The 27,387-nt window shown below is 37.8% G+C and overlaps 1 protein-coding gene across 4 annotated transcripts in view; it reads left to right on the forward strand.

The window, feature by feature from the left end:
• Positions 1-27,387, forward strand: part of LOC107586538 (zinc finger protein 385A-like) — an 84,043-nt gene that overhangs the window by 37,377 nt on the left and 19,279 nt on the right. For 3 of the 4 annotated variants that reach the window (XM_016273959.1, XM_016273961.1, XM_016273960.1), the window contains exons 2-3: positions 13,500-13,645; positions 21,985-22,095. In XM_016273959.1, coding sequence (XP_016129445.1) covers positions 13,500-13,645; positions 21,985-22,095 — 257 coding nt within the window. Of the gene's footprint in view, positions 1-13,499; positions 13,646-17,316; positions 18,053-21,984; positions 22,096-27,387 lie in introns of those variants that run through there. The other variant, XM_016273962.1, reaches the window with a different exon arrangement.

Here is a 27,387-nt window from a genome sequence, read left to right on the forward strand (position 1 = left end):
TCAGGGCACAGGGCCAGTTTAAAGATATCCGCATTATTCAGAGGGTCAGGGCAAAGACACTTGAGACTGATTAAGGATCAAATGGTTGAACTCTGAAGTAACAGGGCAGCATTTCGTTATGCTGGACTCTTTCTGTAATTGCCAATGAGGATATGGATAAAAGACGCATTAGATCATTAGCTGCCCCTCTCCTCTCTCTCTCTTTCTAGCATATCCCGTTTTCAAATTCACCCTGAGTACTTCACGCCATCCTACCATCCATCAAAGACTCCGGTGTGCCCTACAGTTAGGAACATTCACATAGATTACAGAGGGATACGAACGGATCATCTTACCAGTCAAGCTGGCCTTCAGCCAAACATGGGCGATTTATAACAATGGGAAGAAAATGATAGAAACTCGAGGAAGAATAGCACAGGGAGGATAAAAGGAGGTGGAGAGGTAGAGTGTAAAGTGAATCAGCGGTGTCCTTATAATATATCTGTCAGTTTCACAGCGCTTTAACATTATGTAGTAAGAGGAATGCATTTGCGTGCATTATTTGTCACACGCTTGCACATGTGAATTTTTTTGTTTTATGCAGAAGCATGTCTGTGATCTTTTTGTATGAGAGGATACACTCTTGTTTGGCTGGTCTCTCGGTGCTCTCGTCTGTTTGTCTGTTCGGTCTCCTGTAGTAATAAGCGGGTTTTGTTTGTACTGTAGGCACTGACCTCAATACATCTATTTGTTTTCTCTGTAAAGCTAGGCAATCATTCCCTTGATGAAAACATCTCTTAATAGACCAAATGAGTTATATCACAGTAGAACGTAATAATACGCAATAACCACTCTGATTGCATTTAGTGAATGATTCATCACGAGTCAGATGTATTCAGGGTGTTAGGGTCATTTTAAAATCAGCACTGTCAATTATTGTTAATTTAGAATATTAAATATTGTATGTTTTTATATTTTAAATATTGTTAAATATTTAAGTGTGTAATGTCAATAATCTAATTTTGAAAAAAAAACGACTAATGAATAAGTTTTGGCTTCTGCAATTTGTCTGCTATGGTAATGCTAAATGTTACAATTTATCACTGTCAGTTGTTAATGTTATACTTATTATTTTTTAATATTTTGTAAATTATATAAATGTAATTCATGACGGTACCATGACGTATGCATGCATTCCTCTACTTGCAAACAAGCCGCAGCGCATCCGGGTTCTACATCAGAACGTCGGCTCCTGCGTCAGCAGCATCACATGCATGCATCATGGTACTCTTGTGAACACGTGTCGAAGAGTAGAAATTGTTGAATGAAGTCATTATTTTTGTTTTCTGTGCCAGATCAAACATGCCATTTTCAAAAAAAAAAAAAAAAAGTTCTCTTATGAGTTTTGCTTGATGGTTAATGGATTATATTCTAGCCAGCTTTTAGTTCCTGTCTGGACTTGAAGAAGAAGTGTGCCTGAGTGTGCAGAGCTCTTCTCCCACAAGCCATTCTGCCTCTTACTGATTCCCACGGTAGGGAAGAACCACCACTGGGCCCCACGGTGGAGCCAAGTCCAGATTTATCAGAGGATTAGGGTGTGAATCTGCTTCTGTGTCTGGAACATGTGCACGGAGCCCGCAGACAGTGGGGAGATGAAGACAGAAAGTACCTGTGAACTTCTCTCCAACTTTAATCTGTTTCAGAGCGGAGCAAAGGTACTTTCAGCATGACTGCATCTGGCCTGTAACAGACAGACAGACTCAGCACTTTTCTGTGAGAGACAAACGGGTAATTAAAGCCTCGCAGCCTTGATTCACCTGCTTATAAGATCAACGCAAAGTCCGTTCTGGGGCTTTTCATCTTGGGTCCATCTATTATCTCAACAGGGTGTCATTACACACGTTGCCTGTCATTACTTCCCCCCGTATTTAGCCATGTGTGTGGTTATATCTGTTTGTTTGTGTGAGTATCGAGGAAGATTACTTACTAGTAATGGATGGAATAACCAACTAAAATAGTGTTAATAACATTTTAACATTAGCTCAGATTTTTCAGAATGGTGTATTTAGTCGCAAGCTGAATAGCAGTGTAGTGGGATGAAATCACTTTGTTTTGTTTAGAGTTGGTAATATTTATTAATATTTTTTTTTAAAGTGTCTTATTCTCACCAATGCTGCCTTTATTTGATCAAAAATACAGTAAATCAGTAACATTATTATAATTTTAAATAACGTTTTAAATATATTTTAAAATATAATTTATTTCTGTGATTTCAAAGCTGAATTTTTAGCAGTCATTATTCCAGTGTTCAGCGTCACATGATCCTTCAGAAATCATTTAATATGCTGATTTGCTGCTCAAGAAACATTTTTTATTATTATCATTTTATATATTATACTTAATGTGTGTGAAAATGGCTGAACTCTTTTTCAGGATTCTTTGTTGGAATAGAATGTTCAAAAGAACAGCATTTATTTGAAATACAAGTTTTAATGCATTCTTGTTGAATGAAAGTATTCAATTAAAAAAAAAATAAATACTGACGCCAAACTTTTGAATGGTAGTGTATAGGGCTGCACGATTAATCGAATGCGATTGTCATGCACATTTTGTTAAAAAAGCCGGTTCTGTAATCAGCAGGAAATCATCATCACATGCTTTCAGATGGAGCAGCATTTACTACACATAGCCGTAGTTCACTGACAAGTTACGCAAAAAAAAATCGCAGATGATTTTATTGCGTGATTCTGAAATCGAAGAAATCGTTTGTGATCATGACAGCTGTTTGCAAAACTTCTCAGTGAACTACGGCTCTCTGAAGTAAATGCTGCTCCATCTGAAAGCATGTGAACATACCACATTTAATAACACGTAGTTGTGTGTTTATTAGTCAGGTTGAATCAATGAAAGCAGTTGAATCTTCTGTTTATTCAGCTGCAGCAATAGGCATTTCCTGGGTTTCTTCTGCGAGGCGTATTTGGAGTTTCAGCGCGAGAGCGCCCTCTGGCCTTTGGATGGAGATTTACTGCTGGTCACAGAACCGTGCTTCACTGAAAGATATGCATGACAATCGCAGCTTCTGTTGAATCGCGATCTCGATTCCATTTCGATTTATCGTGCAGCCCTAGTAGTGTACCATTATATAGATTAGTATGTTTCTTGTTTTCATAGTTATACATTTAATGCTGTCACCAGAACTGAATGAATTGTATTACCCGATACCTATTTACAGGCACGGGGCCAGAATTTTTTCTCTACCGGTGCTAAGGGGGGGCTAGACCAATATGTGGGGGTGCTAAGAAAAGAAATGATATGGATGACGTCAGAGTTACTTCATAAAGAAATGGGGCTAAACCGGGGCTATTAAAAATTCTGACGGGGCTATAGCCCCCCCTAGCCCCGGTGTAGCACCGTCACTGCCTATTTAAAACTATATAGCATAAATGTAGTTGAGCTACTCTTAGAAGCTTGTAGTACATCTAAAAAGTAGTTTGTAGACTACCAGTCAAAATACCATTCTGAAAACTGGTTAGTTATATTGAAACTTTAACTTTTCAAGCTACAAAGAAACTAGTACAAGTATTTTCTTTTGCTTTGTTGAGGTGAGGGGGGCTGGTTTGTCTGTGTCCATTTACAGAAGAGCTTAAATCAGACGGATCCCTATTCAACAAGTTCATTTAACACCCGCTTTGATTTAATCTAATTTAGAGTCCGTGGTTAGATTTGAACTGATATGGTGACCTCCTAAATATGTGCGCACACGACAACCCAAACAACAATTCAGGCTGGAGTAAATCAACATAAAATACTGAAATTATAGCGCCCGTAAATATCATTTGGGCCATTATGATGGTGCAGGCGTATAATTTGTGGTGACATTTTAAATCACAGGTCTGACAAAAAACACATTCTTTATCTGTTTTCATCTCTTTTACTGTCTCTCTTTCTCACACACATACAAACACAAATCATTTAGCTGCTTCACACTTTTTCCTTGTAACCTTATTTCTGTCTCTCTTAGTATTCAGCCAAGACAGAGCATCGTGTAGTGGAAGTGCGTGTAGCCGTGAATGTGTGTTTATGTATGTTTGTATAGGAATGATGTGTGGGATTAATGTCAGACATGCTGGGGCTCACACCGGCCTCCCGCTGTAGCGTCTTTGAGGCTTATCACAGTCAATCATCTCTTTGTTCACCTCACTCTCAGCACGCACACACGGACCGCAGACGTGGCTCATATAGCAAGGCATGATGGTCAGGCTGTGCTTGAAAGTGCTGCGCACATGCAGTTGGGGAGAAGTTTTTATCTCCCTGCAAAACATCTACTTAACATCAGAAGCTCTTTGGAAGGGGTTGATACTGCAGGGCCTAAAGATAGAGAAGGGGAGACTAATTGATTAAGAGCTGTGAAAAAAGGATAAAAGGGATTTATATCCTGTTTGATATCTGTAGAAGGGTCAGCAAGCAAGGTCACAGTAGCACCTCCTTGTGGCCAAATATAGCATGTGATGCAGCCAGATGGTTCCAGTAACAGCAGAGAATCAGTTCAGCTTTTAACATGTGTCATTTTTAAAGGGATGAGACAGTCATATTGCCTTCTATACTCATAAGCTATGTTTGGAATACTGTAGCATACTAGCATACTGCTCATACTATTTCTGTGGTATGCAGCATGTACGTTGTGCACAGTATGTGATATTCTTTTCAATATACACTACCATTAAAAAGTGTGGGGTCAGTATTTTTAACTTTAAGAAATGTTATTCAGCAAGTATGCATTGCATTACTCAATAGTTAGTGACTGTAAAGACCTTCATGAAAGTACAACAATTTCTATTTCAAATGTTCTTTTAAACTTTCTGTTCATCAAAGAATCCTAACAAAAATGTATCCATAAAAATATTAAAAAATATTTTCATAAAAGTATTAGGCAGCACAACTCTTTTAAACATTGATAATAAGAAGAAATGCTTATTTATTTTTTGTGGCCAAGTGTTTCAGTGGTAAGATCGTGTTTGTGTGTTTTTATCCCGAGGTTGGTTTTATCTTATCCTTAATTCGTTAATTCCCCCAAAATTTGAAAATTGCAAAGTAACCACGTTATTTCCAATATGATATTTTTTTTTACATGCAAAATAGTGAAGTCATGTGACAACAGTGTAACGATTATAAAATATTTAGAGGGTTTTCTAAGTTATGTTTAATTTTTAACGTTTCACACTGTATGTAGTAAGCAGTATGATAATATTCTATTCTAGACATAGCCAATGATCTTGTAGAGTCTTGTCATGCTCATTTTTTTTGGTTCTCATTCCTTTGCTTATACTTTATACATTGGACTATACATATAAAACATGTACTGTTGCATACTGTACACGGTTTCACACATTAGTTTTTAACAAATATTTGGCATTGACCTTATATTCTGCACAGTAGTATATATTCCATTCCAAACATAGACAATGTGCTTGTATACATTAGAAATGTAATGTTATCAAAATAACATTATTCAAAATACAGTATATACTTTACAGTATGCAGTAAATAGTATGCTAGCATTCCATTCTAAATGCAGCTAGTGTTCTTATACAGTCTTGTCTCATTCCATTGCTTATGCTTTATACACTGACTGCATACAGTGCATTTAAAACATTAAGCATTGTATACTGCCTACTGTTTCACATACTATTTTAAAGGAGACATATTATGACCCTTTTTATAATATGTAATATAAGTCTCTGGTGTCCCCAGAATGTGTCTGTGAAATTTCAGCTCAAAATACTCCACAGATCATTTATTATATCATTTAGAAAATGCCTATTTTGAGTGGAAGCAGAAACACACTGTTTTTCGGGCCTGTCTCTTTAAATGCAAATGAGCTGCTGCTCCCCGCCCCATTTTCCAGAATAGAGCTGTGCCATTACAGATCGTACCTGCTAAAAACATCTGTTTTGGTTCTGATTATCATGTTTATCACGCTGAAATCATGCGTTTAAAACCGTATGAGTGTAAACTTCAGGTATAAGGTTTTCTGAGCGCTCACATCCGAAGCACACAGACAGAAAGCAGCTGTCACAGCATGTGAGTACTAAAATAAGTTCTCATTCACACAAGTTTCAAATCTGTTTTGGTTCTGATTATCATGTTTATCACACTGAAATCATGCGTTTAAAACCATATGAGTGTAAACTTCAGATATAAGGTTTTCTGAGCGCACACATCCGAAGCACACGGACAGAAAGCAGCTGTCACAGCATGTGAGTACTAAAATAAGTTCTCATTCACACAAGTTTACGTTAAAACACACGAGTTTCAAAAAACAGTCGGGTTATGTCTGTGAATGTAAACAGCTGGGAAATAAATTGCATGTTTTATTTTAGATCTGTGTGGCAGCAGCAATATACATTAAATAATAAGTTCTCATTCACACAAGTTTCAAAAAACAGTCGGGTTATGTCTGTGAATGTAAACAGCTGGGAAATAAATCGCATGTTTTATTTTAGATCTGTGTGGCAGCAGCAATATACATTAAATAAATCAATAAATCCACTGCTCTCTTGTCTCCTCTGAGGCTGGGACTCTAAATAGTGTTCTGTGCTCGTCTGTGCAGCCAATGACAGAACAGTTAGCATGTTTTGCTCAAACTTTCACCATGGCATTAGAACTAGTACACTGTTGTCGCTTGCGAAAACACAATAACGGCACCGTGGGTGTAAACTTACAGATTAAGGGGCGGTAATATTATAATGAGGTCCCTTTGTCACGTCACTAAGGGAACGAAAACAGACACGCTCGTTTTCTCAGACGCTTGCAGAAAAAGGCTTCCCAAAACAAAGTTACTGGGTTAATCTTTTTTCACGTTTTCATGGTTGGTAGATGCACCGGGGACCTGATTATAGCACTTAAAACCTGGAAAAGTCAGATTTCCATGATATGTCACCTTTAAGAAAATAGTAGGCAGTATACTATAAGCAGTATGCTAATATTTCATTCCAGACATGACAAGATCATTGGCTCTTATTCATTTCTTATCATTTTGACATTGGACTGTGAAACTGCAGTAGTTTTTGGTAAATTGAGCTTTATGCATATGTTTTTTCTCTCATATTTGTTGACGCACTTGAGTTTAGGCTGAAGGAAGCCAGGCAAAGTGTAGAAGCATCAAGAAGTGTGTTTATTCTAATTAAATGAGAATCTTAATGAGTAGTTCTCTCCACAGACCTCGAGCCACTTTTATGTGCTCAGTGACGAAATCCAGCCAGTGGCTTAGAGAGGCGGCTGTTGACCAGCCACTCACTGGATTGAGGCATATAAAATGTTTAAGAGAGAAAAAAATTATAGGCCTAGTTCCAGCTTTAAATTCTGACTGAATGTGCCACTTTGTTAAAAGAGCCAATACAGATAAAGAAATCAAGCAATCGGCAGATTTTTTATTTTTTTTTGGTTTGTCACAGTCGTGACTGGTTATGCTAAGGAAGCATCACATAGCAGATGCATGTTGTGTCTTTTACCGTATTGCTGTTGCCACTTCTTTATGCAGTAAAACCAATAAGCCATTTGTGGTTGTAAGTTTCAATGATAAGATTGTGTTTGTTTTTATCCTGAGGTTGGTTTTGATGGTGATTGCTTTGGCGGTCAGATGAGGGCAGGCTGTCTCTCCTTGCCGTTCTGAGACGGGACTGGAATAGCGAGCAGTGCTATGCTGTCGTCACAGTAATTGGACCTAAATTGGTAAAATGAATGAGCCATTTCTGCTGCCTTGGTCACAGCTGAGGACAGGACGGACATAGGCTCAGGTCTCCGACTGGACGGGTCTGTCAGCATACAAATGAATGAAAATAAAGAAATTCATTTACTGGAGACAGCGTGTGATTTTATTTTTTTCCTCCATAGCAGAAGTGATGAGTTCTGATCAATTTTGGTTGGAAAGCTGATTTGATTGTTTTCCTTCTAATTTACAACTGTAGACAGTTGAAGACAAACCTTGACCTTATCACCAGACTGTCTTGTCTGGCCTTCTTAGATTTCAGCTAATTAAATCTCTCCCCGGCAAAAAAATGCACAGGCATCAGCAGTGCACGAAAAAACTGTCACTGGCAATATTGAAAACAATCAGTGCATATACCTAGCCTACTTTTTTCTCCGCAAATGTGGTATAAACAAATGTAAATGTAACACAAAACTGTGTCTAAAAAGCTGTTGCAACACATAATCATGAATTGCAAACACAGTGTACTGCGCTGTCGCCGCATACTTTAATAATTAAAACATCTGAGGAGTTGCACATTCAAAAGCAAAATAATGAAAACGTACAAACACGTTTTTGTCCCATGCAGAGTACTTTCTATAATATACACCAACTGTTCCAGCTTATAGCTTTCTTTTGATGGTTGAAGGAGATGGCACCTGTCTGCTGTAATACAAGCAATAATTACACAGCACTTTGTGTTCTGGAATATGCAGTGCAGGTGGCTTTTTGTGGAAAGATCTGGGCTTTTTGTGTAATGTGACTTTTTACAATGTTTATATAAAAATAATAATTTACATTTTGCACCTGAAATGCATTGAATCTTAAGTGGAGCAATTTCTGCACCAAATGGAATTTGCGAGTGAATTATGGACAAATTCCAAATGGAATTTTTGTGCTCTTGAAAGGGACGTTATTCATAATTCTTGTAATTTAGGGAAGTCTACATAAAATGTTTTTTTTTTTCCAATCCTTTATGCTCATGCGATTGTGGGTGCAAGACCTGAGGTCTACTTTTGGTTAGTTACTCCCCAGCTAATGGCGCTAATCTGAAGCTCATCAGGATGGCCATGATTAAAGTGCACAGAACTGGAGAGAGAGAGACAGACAGAGAGCGGTGGATTCAGAGGGGACTAAACATCTATCTGTATCTCTCATCTCATTAATCTACATTTTGCTCCAATCTCACTCTCCTCTGGATCATCTGCACGACTCATCGGCTCTGAGGGACCCTGGCTCTCTCTCAGTCTCTCTCTCTCTCTCTGTCTCTCCAATTTGTTTAGGGCCACTGCTGCTTGCCAGGGGACATCTGTATTCATCCAAAGCCAGCCATCCTCTTCTTTCTTTTAACCTTTTTCTCATTTCTTGCTGTTGTAACCATTGCACCCCTTAATTTTTCACTCGTATTTCATTTGTTTTTACTTGTATGAATGATGTATATGGCACTTTCCACAAACAGGATACAAAACAGGATATTTTAATCATATTAATCCTTAGTCATTTTTCCTTGTTTTATTTGTGGTTTGAATTTTTTTGAGCCCTCTCAGCAAATGTAAGAAATGTCTTAAAACAGTTTAATTTAAAATGTATATATTTAATAATTAACATATTATTATTATTATTATATTTCCCCAAAGCTCATTGTTATTAGTTTACATTTGCAACCCCGTTGCCCAGTATAGCCAATATAATAATAATAATAATTTTACAAAATATGGAAAATGTCTTTTAACAGTTAAATTTGAATGTATGATATGTATAAATTAAAATAATAATCCATGTTACACATTCTTTTCAAGTTTATATATTACTTGTTTTCCCATCATGCTGTTGAAAGGCTGCAAAACAATGTTACTTCTTGAGTGTCATGATGATAAATGTCACTTTTTTTTGTAACGTGGAAAATTATGTAATAATTTAAAGTAGTATTTACTTCAGTGAACTGATTTCAGCAAAAATCAAAGCAAATTAATGAGACCAATTTGTACCCCATACATACTGTTTGCATTCAGATTTGCAATCATGTTGCCCAGGAGAGCAGCCTGAGGCCAGAAACGCTGTGCTGTTCTCTTGGGTACCTCTTTGCACGTGAAGAAACCAAGTCACCAATTTCTCTTCCATTGCAACCAATTAAACTACTGACCTCCCTGTTAGAAGGTGACTGGCCAGCTAATGAGATATAGCTCAGTGCCTTATGCACGTTTTGACGGTAACATCCTTTTATTTTTCAGCCATCACAAAAATCTTCCCTACTTTCCTTCCGTAGCTGTGTCAGCCTTGATCTCATCATGATTATTCCTTATCTCCAAACCATTTCATCCTTATCTCCCCCCGCACTCCTCACAATTACGCCAGCCCTCAGAAAATGGCAAACGCACGGCCTAAGAAATAGGATTGCCAAGCTTCAGTATTAGAGAGCACCAAGCATGCCTGAGATTCCATTTATCAGGCCCAAACAGGCTCCAAATTATTTGAGTTTGTTGAATCGCTTCCCCTCGCCTTTGATCTTCCCATGTCCTTCTCTCTATTTATAAACCCCGCCTCCCCCACTCTTTCTCCCGCACTTCTCCCATATACACACACAGCCCTGGATCACTCTCTCCCAAATCCTCTTCCCAAAGATTCTTTTCACACCAGCTCCTTTATCCCTGTGCACGGCTGTCCCTCGGTCCCTGGCTGCCCCCTCACTGCAGGATCTTTAAACATGGTGATTACGGGCCCGGCGTGTGCTGCAGGATTCCTAGCGTGTCACTGGCTTTAAACGACTACCAAAGCCCAGTCCTCCGCCCCCTTCTCCAGCCCGATCAGGTTCCCGCAGCTTGTTAGGAGAATCAGACTCAGATACAGTGGCAGAACAACATCTCCCACTGCACCACATGGGCTTGATGAGGCTGTTAAGACCGCTGGTATTATCATCAAGGTACTTTGTTTGTCAGCGGAGGATCTGATAGGTTGCAGTGTCCAATCAACACGCTTCTTTGAAGCCAGTGATCTCAGATGTCATTGTGCTGGTCTTTATTGGTTCATTTTTCATGGAAGACGTGCTAAAGTGCCATACGTTATCTGAGCAGTAAGTATGAGATGTTATTCCCATTTTTATAAACGCATGACACACACACACACACACACACACACACACATGCATGCACTTACCCTGTCACAACGATTTACAGTGTGAGCCGGGCCCTGAAAGTGTTCTTTAATTTAATGAGGTAATTATATACTAGGGGCAGGAAGCAGACTGGCCCTGATTTATGCATGCTGGCCGTGGTGTTTTGTCACACACACTTTGACTCTGCTGCAAGGACAACTGTCCCCCACACGCTTCGAGTGCTTTCGTGTTCTGCTACCCCTGTGTTTCTCTCTACATCTTTCTCTTGTTGTCAACAAACCTGTGCCATTCCTCAGCTGGCATGTGGACAGACTAAATGGTTTTGGGTCCTCTCTAGTTGGATCAGTCACACATGTCCTGAATTATGTCAGCGCACATGGAGTGGCGGTGTACATTGGAGCTTAGACTTTTATGTGGCTGAGGGGCATAGCGCCATTCAGACAAACTCTTTCCTTTTAGCCAGTTAAATGGTTAGTTCACTTAAAAATGAAAGTTATGTCATTATTTATACTGTATTTTTCCTTTTTTTGTTGTTTGAATCACCTTACATTCACATTCATAGTGACAATGGTTTTCAAAGGTTTAAAAAATTTAAAAGTTGCTATTCATTAATATTCTTTAATGACGCTCGCATCACATTCATAGTAACCAAACATGGCATGCCAATTTGAATTTTAGACGTGACGCAAGGAATCTACATTTTCATGTACTATATAAGCAGTTTTATTCTTTATTCACTCTATAGAACTCCTTTTCTTCCCCTTTCAACCGTTACAATATTTGTTAAAACAGTTTAAAACTCTGATTATATGTTTTTATGATTATTTTTAATAGCAATATATATTAAATAAACTTCAAAATAAAATAGACAGAATGTTTAAAATGTAAATTTTTTTTACATTATAAATTTTTTTTACATTTTGTTTATTTTTATGGGCTAGCTAGTTCAGGACTAAATGTTGATTTGTAGTTACTAATAAACAAATGCCACCATTCAAAAGTTTGGGGTTAGTAATGCTTTCTAATATTTTTGAAAGAAGCCTCTTATGCTCACCTGGGCTGCATTTATTTGATCAAGATTACAGTAAAAACAAATATGATGAACTATTATTAGAATTTAAAATAACTATTTCATATTTTAATATGTTAAAATGTAATTTATTCCTGTGATGGCAAAGCTGAATTTTCAGCAGCCATTACTTCAGTCTAGAGTGTCACATGACTTCAGAAATCTTTCTTATAAATTTAAAACGAATGTGTTATTTTTGCTGTGGTGATGATGCAGGGCAGTAAATAATGGTTTGATTTTAAGTGTATATGGCATCAGGAGACTTGAAATACAGTGAATGAGTCATAAGGATCACTTTCTTGATATCTTATTGTGCTTTAATGGTGTTTTTATGCTTTTATGATTTTATGGTGTCTTCTTTTGGAGCTTGATATCCCCTGATAACTATATACTTAAAGGAAATGTCTTCTTTTCGTGTCTCTTGGAACAAATAACAACATCTGAGGATGAGTAAATTGCACATTTTTCATTTTTAGGTGAACTGTCTTTTTAAGGCACACTGCGGCACTTTTGAAAAGAACTGTTTGCAGCAAAAGGGAGTATTTAGAGTGTGAGTCATGTGACAGTTGTTGAGCATTGCATCAGGGACCAGCAGTGCCCACAAGCGACCACTGGCACTTTCTCCCTCTCTCTCTCTCACTTTCTCACCAGCAATCTTGCAACCAGTCTGCCTCCTTATTCTTGCTGTTCTCCTTCTCTCCCTCGCTCTTTATCTCCCTGTGTGCTGTGCGGCCAGTAAGGAGTCGTGCATGCCTAATTTGAGTTAATGATGCCAGGGCTTGTCCAGGCCTGAGGCTGCAGCAGGAGAGAAGGAGGAACAGCTGTAGCCAGGCTGAGACCGCATATCTCTCAATCTCTATTTCTCCTTCATTCTTTCTCCCCGCGCATCCTGACATGAGTGCCCACAGCAGCCCCAACTGCAGCACAACCTCATGACGTCTCCTACGTCAGGAAACCATCTCAACTGCGCTTGGAAGAGCTGGAGAAATCAGGAGAGAGTAGAGGCTTGACGAGCAATCTTGAAATAGAAGCGGAGAAGGGCGAAAAACCATCCAGGATTAAAAAGGAGACAGGCAGCAAGAGGAAGAGGAAGAGAGATAGAAGGGAACAGATTTAAGACTGCAGGGAATTTGAGGCAAGGAAAATCCAGCAGCAGAAATTAAGCAGCTTAAAGTAACTGCTCGCTAAAGCTTAATTCTGATGAGAGGGTCCTCGCACGGTCTCATGCAAGAGGTTGCGCGGGCTGTAAAGGATAAGAGAAGACAGGCTGCCAGGGAACAGAGACTCGGTGACGTGGATTGGGAGACAGAAAGAGAGAGAGAGAGAGAGATAGAGGGGGCTGTTTCATAACCAAAGGTTGACATCTCTCTGATGAGTTTTGTGCTGACAAAAAATGTGTCAGCACAGCCACCTCAGAGTCTCCATGTTTCACCTCTGTTAAGCATGAAAGTCAGAATTTGAGCAAAGGCGCTTTATTCAGGCTTGATGTTATAAATTTAACCCGGTGACAGGATTCTAAGCTCATTTGGAAAGTTTAAAGAAAGAATTAGTGCATTCGGCTTTTTAAACTTCCTTTTTTCTTGTCTCTGCAGGAAGCATCAACCGAACAGGGGCTGTCCCTACTTTTCTGCGGACCCCCACAGTTATCCAGCCTCATCTGGATATGAAGCCCTTCCTACAGTTTTCAATGGAGACTCCTCCTCCACACAGTGTTGGGCTCTTCCACAACTTCAACACGGTGAGATTAGGCCACTGAAAACCTCCGTTAACAGTGCTGCATTATTGCATTACTCTGAAAAAAGAACAAATTATGCTATATGGAAAGTGTTGTTGGGTCACCTCAAGCCACTTGCTTTAGATAAGACACAGTGTCTATAAAGGTAATTGCCTACAGTGTGTCACAACATTATTGGAAAGTTTGTCAGTTAAAAAAATACAGTAACAGAATATGAAAAGTTACACATAAATGATCTTGAATTACCAAATCAAATTAACTTGTCCAAGGCCCACATTGTTTCATTATTTCCGGTAAATTCTGTAACAAATACACTTGGACAAATACACTACCGTTTTTTTACTGATACCTTCATTAAAACTGATCAAATAATTTTTATTTTTATCTTAAATACATGCTTTTGAACTTTCTATTCATCAAAGAATGCTAAAAAAACCCATCATAGTTTACACCAAAATATTAATCAGCACAACTGTTTTCAACATTGATAGTTATAAGAAATATTTCTTGAGCACAAAATCATCATATTAGAATGATTTCTCAAGGATCATGTGACACTAAAAACTGAAATAATGATGCTGAAAATTCAGCTTTGCCATCAAAGGAATAAGGAACTTTTTAAAATAGAAAACTGTTGTTTTAAAATGTAATAATTTTCACAATATTACTGTATTTTTGGTCAGATAATTGTAGCCTTGCTGGGCAGAAGAGACTTCTTTTAAAAACATTAAAAAAATATTTCTGACCTCAAACATTTAAACCAATCATAACAAAGGAAATGGCTTTTAAATATTCAGATATAATTGAATAAATAAAAAGTATAATATTAAAAGCAAGCAAAAATGTAAACAATTTCATGTAATTCCAGATCCTTGTCGTTATTATTGTTTTTTCTTCTGTGGAATACAAAAGGGGGGGGGGGGGGGGGGGGGGGGGGGGGCAGTGAAGGATGAGAGGATGATGATTGTAACTGTCAAGCTATTTAAAGCACATAAAAGTATCATAAAGTTTACTAAAGCCATATTTAAAGGGATAGTTTAGCCAAAAATATATATTCTGTCATTTTAATCACCCTTATGCCATTCCAAACCTCTGATTTTCTTTCTTCTCTGGAACATAAATGTTAATTTGTTGTACTTCCGTACAATGGAAGTTAATGGTCACCAAAACATTTTGGCTACCAACATTCTACAAAATATCATTTATGTTTCACAGAAAAAAGTGAAACATAAGTCATACATGTTTTGAACAACTTGATGGTGAGTAAATGATGACAATTTAATTTTATGTGCACTATTCCTTTAAGTCAATATTTCCTGAAAATATTCCCCTCCACCATTCAGGTCTGATGTATTATTACATTGTAATACATTAATGCATTCTCATCATTACTTTCAAGTAGGGATCTGATTATGGAAAGATAACCTTAAATATTATAGCTGGTTTGTTTGTATATTGAAATTTGCCTGACTGCTGTCCGTCGGACAGTGTAATACTGTATGAGTTCTCTCATGTCATCGTGACTTATAGCGAATCATTTTGATTAGCATGCAGCTCGTTTCACTCTCTCAGCACTTTTACTCCGAGACTGTTCTGCACATTTCCCAGATTGCATTCTGTTATGTAAATGAGGATGCTGGTCAGCAAATTGAATGGGAAAGGTTAGCCATGGGATCCAGCCATGTCTGAACTGTCTGTTGTATGTATTCTCTCTCCTAAAATTCCCTGTACTTGCCTGCACTTGTTGCCAGTGTGAAAGATGGCCTGCCCTTTGGCACAGTCTCGTAACACTGAGAAGGAAAAGACACTCTCCCCATGCCAGCTCAATAAATCCACATCACACATTGCCTTCCAATTCTGCCACATTATTATCTTTTTAGCAAAAGCCAAGGGATGTTTAAATATTTAGAAATATGCATGAGCTCGTGAAAGAGTCAGAATCTAAGAGCTTAACTACTGTCTCTTGTACTTAACGCCATTTATTATATATTCAGACACTGAGTGGTAATCTTTAGATTGCGGCAGTTTTAGCATTGCAGCAGGCTATTAATCACAACGGTTAAAGACTCAATGTGAGAGTGACCAGATGTCCGATGGGGAAATTCTCCTGATGCCCAGTAGGGGGCGATGTTGGAGAGGCTGGAAGGACAGGCTGACCTCTCTCTAGGACACTGCAGTGTTTACGCCATCGCCTAATGCAATGCTGACATGTACAAGAATTCCCTCACACAGCTTGTAATACATATAGGCTTCTACTGAGATATTAAACAGTCATCAGTTGTGTGATTTAATAAAGTACATGGTTTGACATTTGAATATGATTTGATTTAAAATTAAAGATGAGCATACACAGAACGGAACCCTAGCTTCACTTTACAGTTACATTTATTCATTTTATAATAAATGTTTAATTGTTTATAAAACGTCTGCCAAATGCTTAAAATAAATAAATAATATAAAAATGGTTATATAGTGTTATTTTTATTACTATTTATTCATTTAAATTAGAACTTATGATAATGATCAAATGTACTCTTTCATATATACTGTTGTTTGAAAGTCCAATTCATTCTAGTGAATTGTTCATTCTAAACAGTCCTCTCTCTGTTGTGTTTGAAAGTATGATTGAGTCTACTGAATCAGTTCATCCCAAGAAGTTCTCTCTGTCATATGTAGCACTGGAAAATGCGATTCATTGTAATGAATCTGTTAGGTCGAATAGATTAATTAAATCAACAGATTCATAAAATTATTCACGGATTCAAGTCACTGTATTGTTTGTTCATTCAAACCAATTATTGTTTTTTTGTGGCTGCAAATATACAGTTCTGATTGAATTATAAATTATATTCTTGGATATTTAGAGTTGAATTTGATTTATTTATAAAAACATATTACCTCTTATAACTTTAATGTAGCTACTTTTTACTACTTCTTGTTTGTGGTTTGTTATAAACTATTTTTTTAATTCATTCAAAATTATGATTAGCTTTGCTTGGCAAGCTACAGTTTCAAAGTAGCTTCCCCAGCACTGTTTATAAACATGCAATATGTCAGCTCTGCTCAAGTTGTTCGGTCTGGAATCGCATTCATGTTGAAATGCAATGGCCTGATCAAAGCTGTAATCAAAAATTTGTGGGCTTGGCCAAATAATTATTTTGCTGTGTAAATTTCACCAATATCAGATGCTTTGATCAGCTGTAGATAGAGCCGGGGCTGACCACAATCTTCCATTCCTCCACAGTCCACCTGTAATTTGTCCTTAATGTGATTTGGCTTCTACCTGCCTGTCTGAGGCAATGCGCCTGCAGGCACTGAGGCACCTAAATAATTTATACCAAGCAGCTGGTTGTGGCGTGGAAGTGCAGAAAACCTCCCCCAGACACTTGCTTATTCTGCAGAATCAGGAATTTCGGAGGCGTTAAATCGTGTGGCTCGTGCACCAACTTGTTGCAACTCACCTGCAGCCACTTTCAAAAAAAGCCTTGCTTTCTTTCACTCGCAAAAGGCGACGTTTATGCTCACAGCTTGCCAATTTTCCACGTGGACTTTTGGAGTTGAAATCTTTTGGCTGCGTGCATTTTACCTCTGATGACCCCTCGAAAAACTGCAATTTCCGACCTTAATAGCTGGAAGATATCAATAACAAGGCATTATGAGTTCAAATATTTTAGAAGTTTTATTAATTGAGCCTGGGTCACCGCTGCATTGGATCCACATGTGTTTTAGATGTATGTGGCAAGAGCGAGAGGACCGTCATGACGGGGGAGCCGGAGGAGGGCTGAATTCTGCAGCTTGTGCTTTTGATAGAATGAGGGAGTGGAGGGTGATTTGGGGAGTGAGAAAGGGAGGGAGTGCATGACATTCTTAGTGCATCTGGGCAAAATGAGCAGTGAGCATGTAGAACAGAAAGAGGAAGGAGATCATTGAAAGAGAGCACAGGAAAGGACAACAGAAATTATTTTTGTAGTAAAATGGGAAGGAAAGGAAAGGGAAGCAAGTAAGAGGCAGAGGAAAATGAAGAGAGAGCAAACCAGGAATGTAGTCTTGGCTTGCTGCGAAGTGTTAGAAAGGATGGAGGGAGGAATGGAAGGAAGGTGAATGAGATTAAACAACGGAGAACGAGAAACCAAACCATAACGGCAAGAGTGACGACCGACTGTGGAAAAGAAGAAGCAAATCTAGGAAGAGAGACATCAATTAATCATATCCTGGACCTGCAAATGCAAGAATCGCTCATTGACGTCCCCAGAAGGGGGCCCAGAAGTGTGTGAATGTGGGAGAATCAGGTGGTGTGGTGGGACAGCTAAGATCCCTTCTGGATGAGTGGCACGCTCACACACAAACACGAGCTCCCTCACGGAGGATCCAATACAGCTGAGAGATCCAAGCGCTTCTGAGAATATGAAGGTGAGTGCCCTCCAGCTAGCTCAGGCAGAGACATAACAAAACTGGGTACATTGAACGCAGTGCATTTTGGGCTTGCAGTGTTCAGCATACTGAAACACTCCATGGTTTGTATAAAATTATATGTGATCTTGTATTGAAAGTAAAGGGAGACTCTTGGGAATTAGGTTAGCCCATTTTTTAAAATCCAAATTACATTATGACACTGTTGTATGGGCATATTTCCTTTAAAAGGATAGTTCACCCACAATAATTTACTCGTTTCAAACTGGTATGACTTTATTTGTTTGGCAGAACACAAAAGAAGATATCTTGAAGAATGTTTCATGTGTTTTTGTCCATGCAGTGAAAGTTAATGGGGTCCAAAACAACATTGGATCCCACTTTTATACAATGGACTTGCATCGTATTAAAAAAACTACTTAACAGTATGTTCCACAGACAAAATAAAATCATAACGGGTTGGAAGCACATGAGGGTGAGTAAATGATGGCAGAATTTAAATTTCTGCATTAACTACTCCTTTAAGGGGTCATTAAAAGGTGTGTTTTTACAGTGAGAAGAATCTGGCTATTTTTGAACAGCTAACAGTCTGTGGGATGTGGTTTTCCAGAGGGAGCATCGGGAGGTCATATGACAGACACTGCTTTCCAAATGGATAAATGTAACATGCACTGTTAATAGCTCGCTTTGATAATTAGCATAGATTCAGTGTCTGCCAATACCATAAAAACAGCTTGTTAGAGAGGCATTGATAAAACAAGCAGTATTTCACATACTGGCCTTTAAAGGGATATGCTTTATTTCTTCTGTGGAACATAAAATAATATATATTTCATATAACAAATATAATATATTTTTGTTTTCCATACAATGTAAGTCAGTGGAGTCCGGTGTTGTTTTAGACTCCACTGACTTACATTGAAAGTGATTTACATTTTCGGGTGAGCTATGCCTTTAATGCGTCTTTCAGCTGTGGTTTGGTGGTTTCTTTAGATTCTTGTAGCACCATCATAAACTGTATCATAACATAATTTGCGTTGAAGGAAATTTCTTGGGATAGTCATGAGCCAAGATGTCTCTAGTCTGAGAAAGTCGGAGGAATAAATCACCACCAGCAGAAGACCACTTCAATGCAGTGCTATTTTTACTTCAAGATGTGAAGCATGATGGACCAACACCCAGGATTTTGGTCGATAAATGCAAGTTAACTTCTGTATGCTATTAAATCTTGATTAGAAGGGCGTTCTGAGTTAAAATACAGCCTGCAGACTTTTAAAAAAGACATGAGCTTTTAAAAGTAATCTTTTTCTTATGAGAGGCCTTCACAGAGCTTTGATTTTTTTTCCCCGTGCAGCCTGTCGGAGCCCCTCCCTGGTCCGTTTCATCGCTGAGGCTGTTAGTACTGACAGTTGTATCTATTGATGTGTTCTAGCTGGAGGTGTTCTGATTACCCAGCTAACTGCCAGCTTCACTTAATCCTCTGGAGATTCCTGAAGGCAAAGCCATAGAACAACATCATTGAGGCTAATCCAGTGCCTGTCTGACTGATGTAGTGTGGACTTTGCACATGCACAACGGCATCAGGGAGCTCGATGGTTACTGTGGTGCAGAACAGAAACAAGTTTTCAGGCCCAAGCCAAAAGAGATAAGAGGAAAAAAATCTGAGGACCTCTGGTGTGTGCAACACAAACGGTGTGTGCCGTCAGCCCGAACCATGTCTCGGCTCTCTTTCTGTTTGCTTCTACTGGGGTTGGGGGTTGCCTGGATACAATCCGTTTGCAGATTTAAAAAAAATTTTGTTTGACTAAGAGATTATTTATTTCAGCCTCTCCCCGTCTTTTCCAGCCAAGAGAAGATAATCCATACTGGCCCGTCTTAGACTATTGTTCTTAGAAGTTGGAATAAAATCACAACCATTATAGATTTTTTTGAAAGGTTAAACATTTTCTTTCTGTAACTACCTGTAATTCAAATCATTTTATCACAGCTATTTCCACTTCATTAGTCCAAAAAAAAATAAAAAATTGGTCAGAATTTTTGTCAGAAAAATGAATTGATGTTGTAAGTGTTGATGAATTTGTTGTAAATGCATGGAGATTAGCTGAATCATATTGTATAAAATGTTAGGTCAAAATGTTCAAATGAAATTAAACCATATCAAGCAAATAATAATGGTAAGAATCATATGACAATAGAGCAGTGAATGCAGACCACAAGGCCAAAAGATTTTTGGACTGCGACCACCAGGCTTTGTGCATTAATCTGGTTGTAAACGGAGGCTTAGCCATTGGCGCTATGGGATGTGGTACTTAGGATAGCCAGTTACATTTATTTTAAAATCTGACCTCTTACATGGTGGACACTGATTTAATAGAAACAATTTAAAGGATAACGTGTGTGTGTGTGTGTGTGTTTGTATTATGTACATAGATATAATATGTACAGTATGTGGCTTGAATAATTGTTTAAATAATGTTTAAGTAATAATATTATTAGAATTAGTAATTATTTAAAGGGGTTCTATTATGCTTTTTCACTTTTTCAACTTTAGTTAGTCTGTAATGTTGCTGTTTGAGCATAAAAAAGATCTGCGAAGTTACAAAGCTCAAAGTCCAATTCAAAAGGAGATATTTTATTTAACAGAAATCACTTTTCAAAAACTACAACGAACGACTCATTTGGACTACAACGCATATTTTCCGGGATTTGTGATTTGATTTTGATGCAATATTTACACTGAAGCATGCAGGCAGCTATGGTAAGGGTCATGACATTTCCCGACCAGGTGCCGAGTGCTGCCAATCACAACAGACACTGGCCCAGCTAACCAATCACAGCACATTTCGTATTTCAGAAGGTGGGCCTTTATTTGATACAGGAACTATTCGAACCGTTCATGCCAGACTGATGAGAGGGGTGTTGTAATAATGTAAAATATGTGAAAGATAATGTGTTTTTCGAGCAACCTAGTATGAGAGCCTGTTCTAGTACACCCCCAAAACAAAATCAAGACTTTGTAAAAGAGCATAATCGGACCCTTTAAAAAAAACACACATGAATAAAGGTGTATCTGTTTAATAGACCTGAGCTAACATTTATTAACTACTATTAAAATACTGTAACAAATGCATTGCTCATTGTTACTTAATGTTAGTTATGCATTAAATAATGTCAGCTAAAGGGACCTTATTTTATAGTGTTACCCATATATTTTCTAATAATGAAATTTTATTTAATTATATTTTAATTATCATTATATTTAGTTAGATTTAATCCATATATATATATTATGAATTATATACATAAATATGACATTATTGTTACCAATATATTTTTAATATTTAAGTTAGATTTAGTTAGATTTTAATTATAATTATATTTAATCCATATTTAGTTATATGTAATCTATATAATATTTATAATATCATTAATCATATTTAATCTAATCATTCATATATATATATATATATATATATATATATATATATATAAATAATCAAAATGAGAAATTATATGTCATAATATAATTTCACGATCTTAGGCCTATATCCTGTAGATTCTATTCAGGAATGTTTTGTTATGCAGTCTACATGCTTGTTTAGAAGTATGACCTCCTTAAAGGTAAGTGAGTAATTAGGTTATCTTTGATTATTAGCTAAAGCATTGATATTTTGTAACTGAATACAGGGATGGACAACATTTGTGCAGGAGATTCGCTGCTCATACTGACTTGATCTCACAGGTGTCCTGACTCTTTAAAACCATATGACCGCCCTTTGCCATGTTCTACTGCCACTGTACTGCCACCTAGACCTTTCCATCCACATGATTAATGACCTCGTCAGTCTAATGGGAGTCAGACCAGAGTTTAGTTTCACATTTCCTTTCTCTTTTCCCTTTCATTCTTTCTCTTTCTCCTGTTCTGTATTCAGATGGATCCTGTTCAGAAGGCAGTGATCAACCACACCTTTGGAGTCCCACTGGTGAAGACCAAACGGCCAATCATTTCCTGTAATGTGTGCCAGATCCGATTCAACTCTGAGGTAAGGTATCTGATATTGGACTGTTTGACTTCATGCATGTTTGGTGTCTTGCTCAAATGGCTTGTTTTATTGAAGACATGAAATCATATATAGTGTTCTTCAAGTGAGTTTATATGTAATATGAGAGTTATGTTTATACTGCTGAGATATTTTGCACACTCTGCTTTCTAGCCCAGAAATAGCCAATGGCAAATCCTCTTTCAAGTACTGTGTCTGCAAAGCTTACAGCATGAAGTGTTTTTTTCCCTTTCTTTCGACATTTAAAATGAGTTTTAAGAAAATCTCTCTCAACATAGTCTTAATTAAGATGTTTCCACAAGCAAGAACTTCCTACGAAAACAAAGTTCAACTTTTCCATTTCAGACTTGCCACAGTCATTTATTGCAAGATCCGTATCGTGCATTTTGACGTTCCAATATTCCTCGCGCATCAATGAAAGCAATTATGTTAGTTGTTTATGCACCAAATTGCTGCTACGCTTGTTGGGGGAGAAGCTTTAGCCTGAAATATTCTGGGCTGAATTCGGTTGCAGCTGTGGAAGACATTGTGACATGTGTGAGATTAGTAACAGAGCAGGACCTGGGAGTGCCCCACTAGCCTGCTCTATTTTTACGGATGAGAACTATAATCATGGGCAGAAAGTGGCTTTCTTGGTGTGAGCCTGTAATCTCAGACCTCCAGTCGAGCAGATGTATGGCCTTCTTCAAACCACAGCCACAAACAATGAACCTGGAGAGGCCAAGCCTGCCTGTGGAGACCTTAGCTGTTAGCCCAGCTCGCTTTTAATGATTTACGGGGAGAGAATTTGAGACAACTCAGCAATTCTGTGAAACAATTGGACTTAAGAGTTGTAGTTAGTTCAAGGGAGGTGATATTTCATGGAGGAGAAGATTAGATTGAAGTTTTGTACTATCAGCTATAAATTCCACATCCCAAAGTACCATCCAAACATGTCTTTAGTTTACAACCCAGTTCATGACCCTCAAGTCAGACGAGCTTGACACATACACAAGCATGCTTGTAAATAATAATGCATGTTGTTCAATAAACCTTAAGTGCTTGACTGCTGATTGGACATCTCTGACACCTTCAGCTGTCCTGGTTTGTAAAAGATATTCATATACTTTCAACACCCCTGTTTTTACAATGTCTCTGCTTGCCATCATTGCATTTAACTATACACAAATTTAAGCACGCACCTCTTTCCATGAAAAGGGTAGGATATGGGGGCTGCTTTTTCTTTCTCTTTGTTTGTTTGTTTAATTGAACATTTTGTCATCATTTACTCATTAGAATCTCATGTCGCTTCAAACCTGTATTACTTTCGTTCTTTTGAGGAAAATACAAGAAGATGTTTTGAAGAATGTTGGTAACCCAACTGTTTTGGTTACCATTGACTTGTATTGTATGAACAAAAAAACAAAACAAAGACATTTCTCAAATTATCTTCCGTTATGTTCCACAGAAGAAAGTAAGTCATGCAGATTTAAAACAACTTGAGGGTGGGTAAATGATGACAGAATTTACATTTTGGGTGAACTATTCCTTTAATATTTATTTAAAACCCATTATTCTCATGGCATTATTTATGCAAGTGTAACTGCATTCACGCCACTTCTGAGCTGCAATAAACAGTCTATAAATATATCTAAATACCAATTCATCATGGCTGATGTTGTTCCATGTAATAAATTCTGTTGAACAAAATATTTCTTTCTAAATTTACTTTTTGTAATGTGCAGTATGTTTGTTTGTTTATTTATTTATTTAACACAATAATGGCTTTAAATAATCTTTTGGGGGTAATTCTGAGGTTAAGATTTGATGTGAAATTTCATTTAATTCGATTAATGAATTGCCACATTGTGTATTAGATTTAAAATTTTAATTGCTATCATATATATATATATATACACACACACACACACACACACACATACATATATATATATATATATGTCTATTGTATCTGTGAAAAGTGGCACATACACACAATCATCATCCCACATACAAACTCACACATTCATTGTCCTAACAATTTAATGTCTTGTTTATTTTTAAAGTTGTCAGGCATCAAATGTTCACGTCATCAAATCAGCAGCGTGAGAAAGACAGAGAGATCAAAAAAAAATTACTGCGAGTTCTGATGTACTAGAAATTGTGCTGCTTCTTTCATGCATTGTTGCACTGGAAGTGATTCAGCTACGTTAAGAGATTAAATTATACAATGCCATATTTCATTAAATGGTTACACAGAGCAATGGGTCAACATTTTCTTCCTATACTATATGCTAAATAAAGCAATGCTTTTGTTCCTTGAAAATATCTATTCCCTCGCCTCCTTCCCATCATCATTTCACGCTCCATTATGGATTCATAGATTCCTAACCCCCAGTGCCGATATCTGAGGACATTTGTGGTGGAAAAAGCAGACTATTGGCTGACAGCGAGTGTTATCTGATGCATTCATGAAATTAGGGGCTCAGCGTTGCATGCTGTGCTGCCAGTGTCCCTCTGTCCCTTTCACTCTAGCGCAAGATGGAGGTATAACCTTGCCACGCTGCAGAAGTGATGTCACCATATTCTGTCACTGTTGCTGCAGGACAGGGTTGACTCCACGTACCTCCCCCTGCCAGAGCTGCAGTAGCCCACCGCTGTCGTACAATTTCTGTCATTCACTGACTGGTTTTCCATCACTAGGGCAAATTAACCTTCCATGTGCGTGTTGAGCTTTGGGAATAGCCACAGCTGTCAACCCTCATAATGCAGCCCTTTCCTATTTTGTTGTTGTAATTGTATTTTTTTGGCGTATTTGATGTTACTTACCGTTCACATGTGGTTTGATGAGACCTGGATAATCTGCGTCCTAATTTGTCCTTGGAAAAGTTCTTTCTGTTCTCCCTGTTTTCCATCGTTGTGCTTAAAGTATTTTTTTTGTGCTCTCAAAACCAACTCATCTGTCTTATGTAAAACCCTGTGCCTTCTGGACGAGAACTTTCCTCATTTCCTTATTTTATAGATAGCGCTGCTTTTCATAAGAGCACAACATTCTCATTGGCACATCATTGATTTGGCTTGGTACTTGATTTGTATTCATATCTAATGGCTGAGGTATTCTTTACACATAATGTATCCCCTCTCTTGTAAGTCACTTCATTAAGAAAGCATTCACTGAGAATATCAATGAATTCTGTATGTGGGTTCAAAGAGTTCAAATGTGAAAATTGGGTTTGGATTGCTAAAAGTGGTCTACTTATCTAATTGAATTAGAGTTAAGAACTGGCTAAAACATCTTAGCTGCAAACTGGTTGTTAAAAACAAGTATGTATGGATGATAGTGTAATTTTTAGTGTAATTTAGGCTATCACAAACTTTTTAAAATATTGGAACTGAATAACGCTCAGTTCAATGAACTGTTCATGCACATGAATTCTTCCGCCACTGTGAAGGATCACTGTATTAAAATACTCTGGCAGAGAACTGTACTACTATTCAGTGGTGACGCAATGACACTACTGAATATACTATAATAGCATGAGTGTAGTCTGATTGCTGAATGAAAGACTCCTACGAACTTTTGCTTTGTAGTGAATTAAAAATATGCAGTGCAACCAGTGTTGTCCGACCCGTGAAATAACTTTTTTGAGCCCATTCTTTTTAGCGAATCAAAAACAGGAAACACAACCAATATAGTCTTGACTCCCGAACAAACAACTATTATGAGCATGCTCTTTTTAGCAAATCAGAAACTTGCAAACTTGCAGAATCAAAAAAATGCAGCTCACAACTAACTGTGAGAAATTAGTATAATTTCTATTTGGTGTATAAAGATGCAGATAATGAGTTTTTGTTTAGTATTTTTGTTTAATATACATTTAAAGCTAATTATTTGATTGCATTTATAACAACTGTATAAATGCATTTTTCAATATATACAGTGGTGATATTTTTATTACTTTTTAAAATTAATTTAGCTCTTATTATCATTAACAAATATTTAGTCCTTACAAGTATTTACAATCATTAGTGGAACCGAAATTATTCAAAGGAATTAGAACCAGAACCGAAAGAGTTAAATTCTTTATGATTCTCATTCCTAGTCACAGACTGTTAAAAAAATATTTGGAATCTCCAGTATTGACATCTCTGTAACTCATGGTTGTGATTACCACCCTAGACTGTTTGAGTCTGTTGCTTGCACATGGCAGTGGCATGAACTGTGTTTCTCATTTGTTCTTGGATGTTGATGTGCATTTTTCTTCACTCTTCTGCAAGTCTGATCAGTTTAACATTCCTAAACTCATATATGTTGTTTTACATTCATTTTTGTCTGTGTGATCTCTGTCTGCACCTGTGCTTTAGCCCCATATCCACTGAGGTTGCTGTTGGTTTCTGACAGAGCCACATCGCTATCTTCTCCTCTTTCCTCCTTAATCCCAGGGATCTGTGTTCTTTTAGTGCTTCCTTCCCACATCTTCCTCAGTTTCCTGTGTGCTTTAGACAGGCAGCTCCTTCAAACCCCTGAAGGCTTCGATTACAGACCACCAGCTATATAAGGCTCTGTCATCACCAATTACAGCCCACAACTTGCCACAACAGACAGGAAGGGCCAACCTAATGCCATTCCCTCGCTGCAAGTGTACCCTAACTGTCTCTGAGGGCCTGTCCTAGCTGTCTTAATATCTTTTCTGTTCCCATGAGTCTCTGCAGGGGTTCCATGCCTCTTCTAATGTTGTGAGTGTCTGAGCCTTGGATGACACTCTGGTATGAGTCTCTTGGTCCTGCTCCCAGTGTCTGCAGCACCTGTTGTCAACTCATTCTCGGTTTCACACAACAGATAATCCAGCCACTTAATAATCATCATCGTTTGTCTTGATGGGATGCATTCTGAAGCCTGTTTGAAGCGTGCTGCTGGGAGGCACGTCAGATACGTGTTGTCCTGTAACAAGGATGCAGACTACAGGCGACAGCTCCTGTGTGAATGTGTCTGGAAATATCTCTTTGTGTGTTCCTGCTAGAGGTCAAGTCAGCATGATCGATGAGTGGACTAGATTGTGCCACATCAGAGAAGTGGGATTGTTTGTGCAGATTAGAGCTGTTTCCATTGGTTTTGTGCTGTTTATGCACTGACCACTGAAATGGCTAAATATATCCTTTCACTTAACAATGGACACATTTTCAGATGTGTCTCTTCTTCTTGACAGTGTTGAATGAATGATGAATGAATGAATGATGCATTTATATAGCGCTTTATTGTGTATTGTTGTACACCCAAAGCGCTTAACAATCATG

This window comes from Sinocyclocheilus grahami, unplaced genomic scaffold (genome assembly GCF_001515645.1).
Source record: "Sinocyclocheilus grahami isolate Dianchi unplaced genomic scaffold, SAMN03320097.WGS_v1.1 scaffold83.1, whole genome shotgun sequence".
NCBI classification, from domain to species: domain Eukaryota; kingdom Metazoa; phylum Chordata; class Actinopteri; order Cypriniformes; family Cyprinidae; genus Sinocyclocheilus; species Sinocyclocheilus grahami.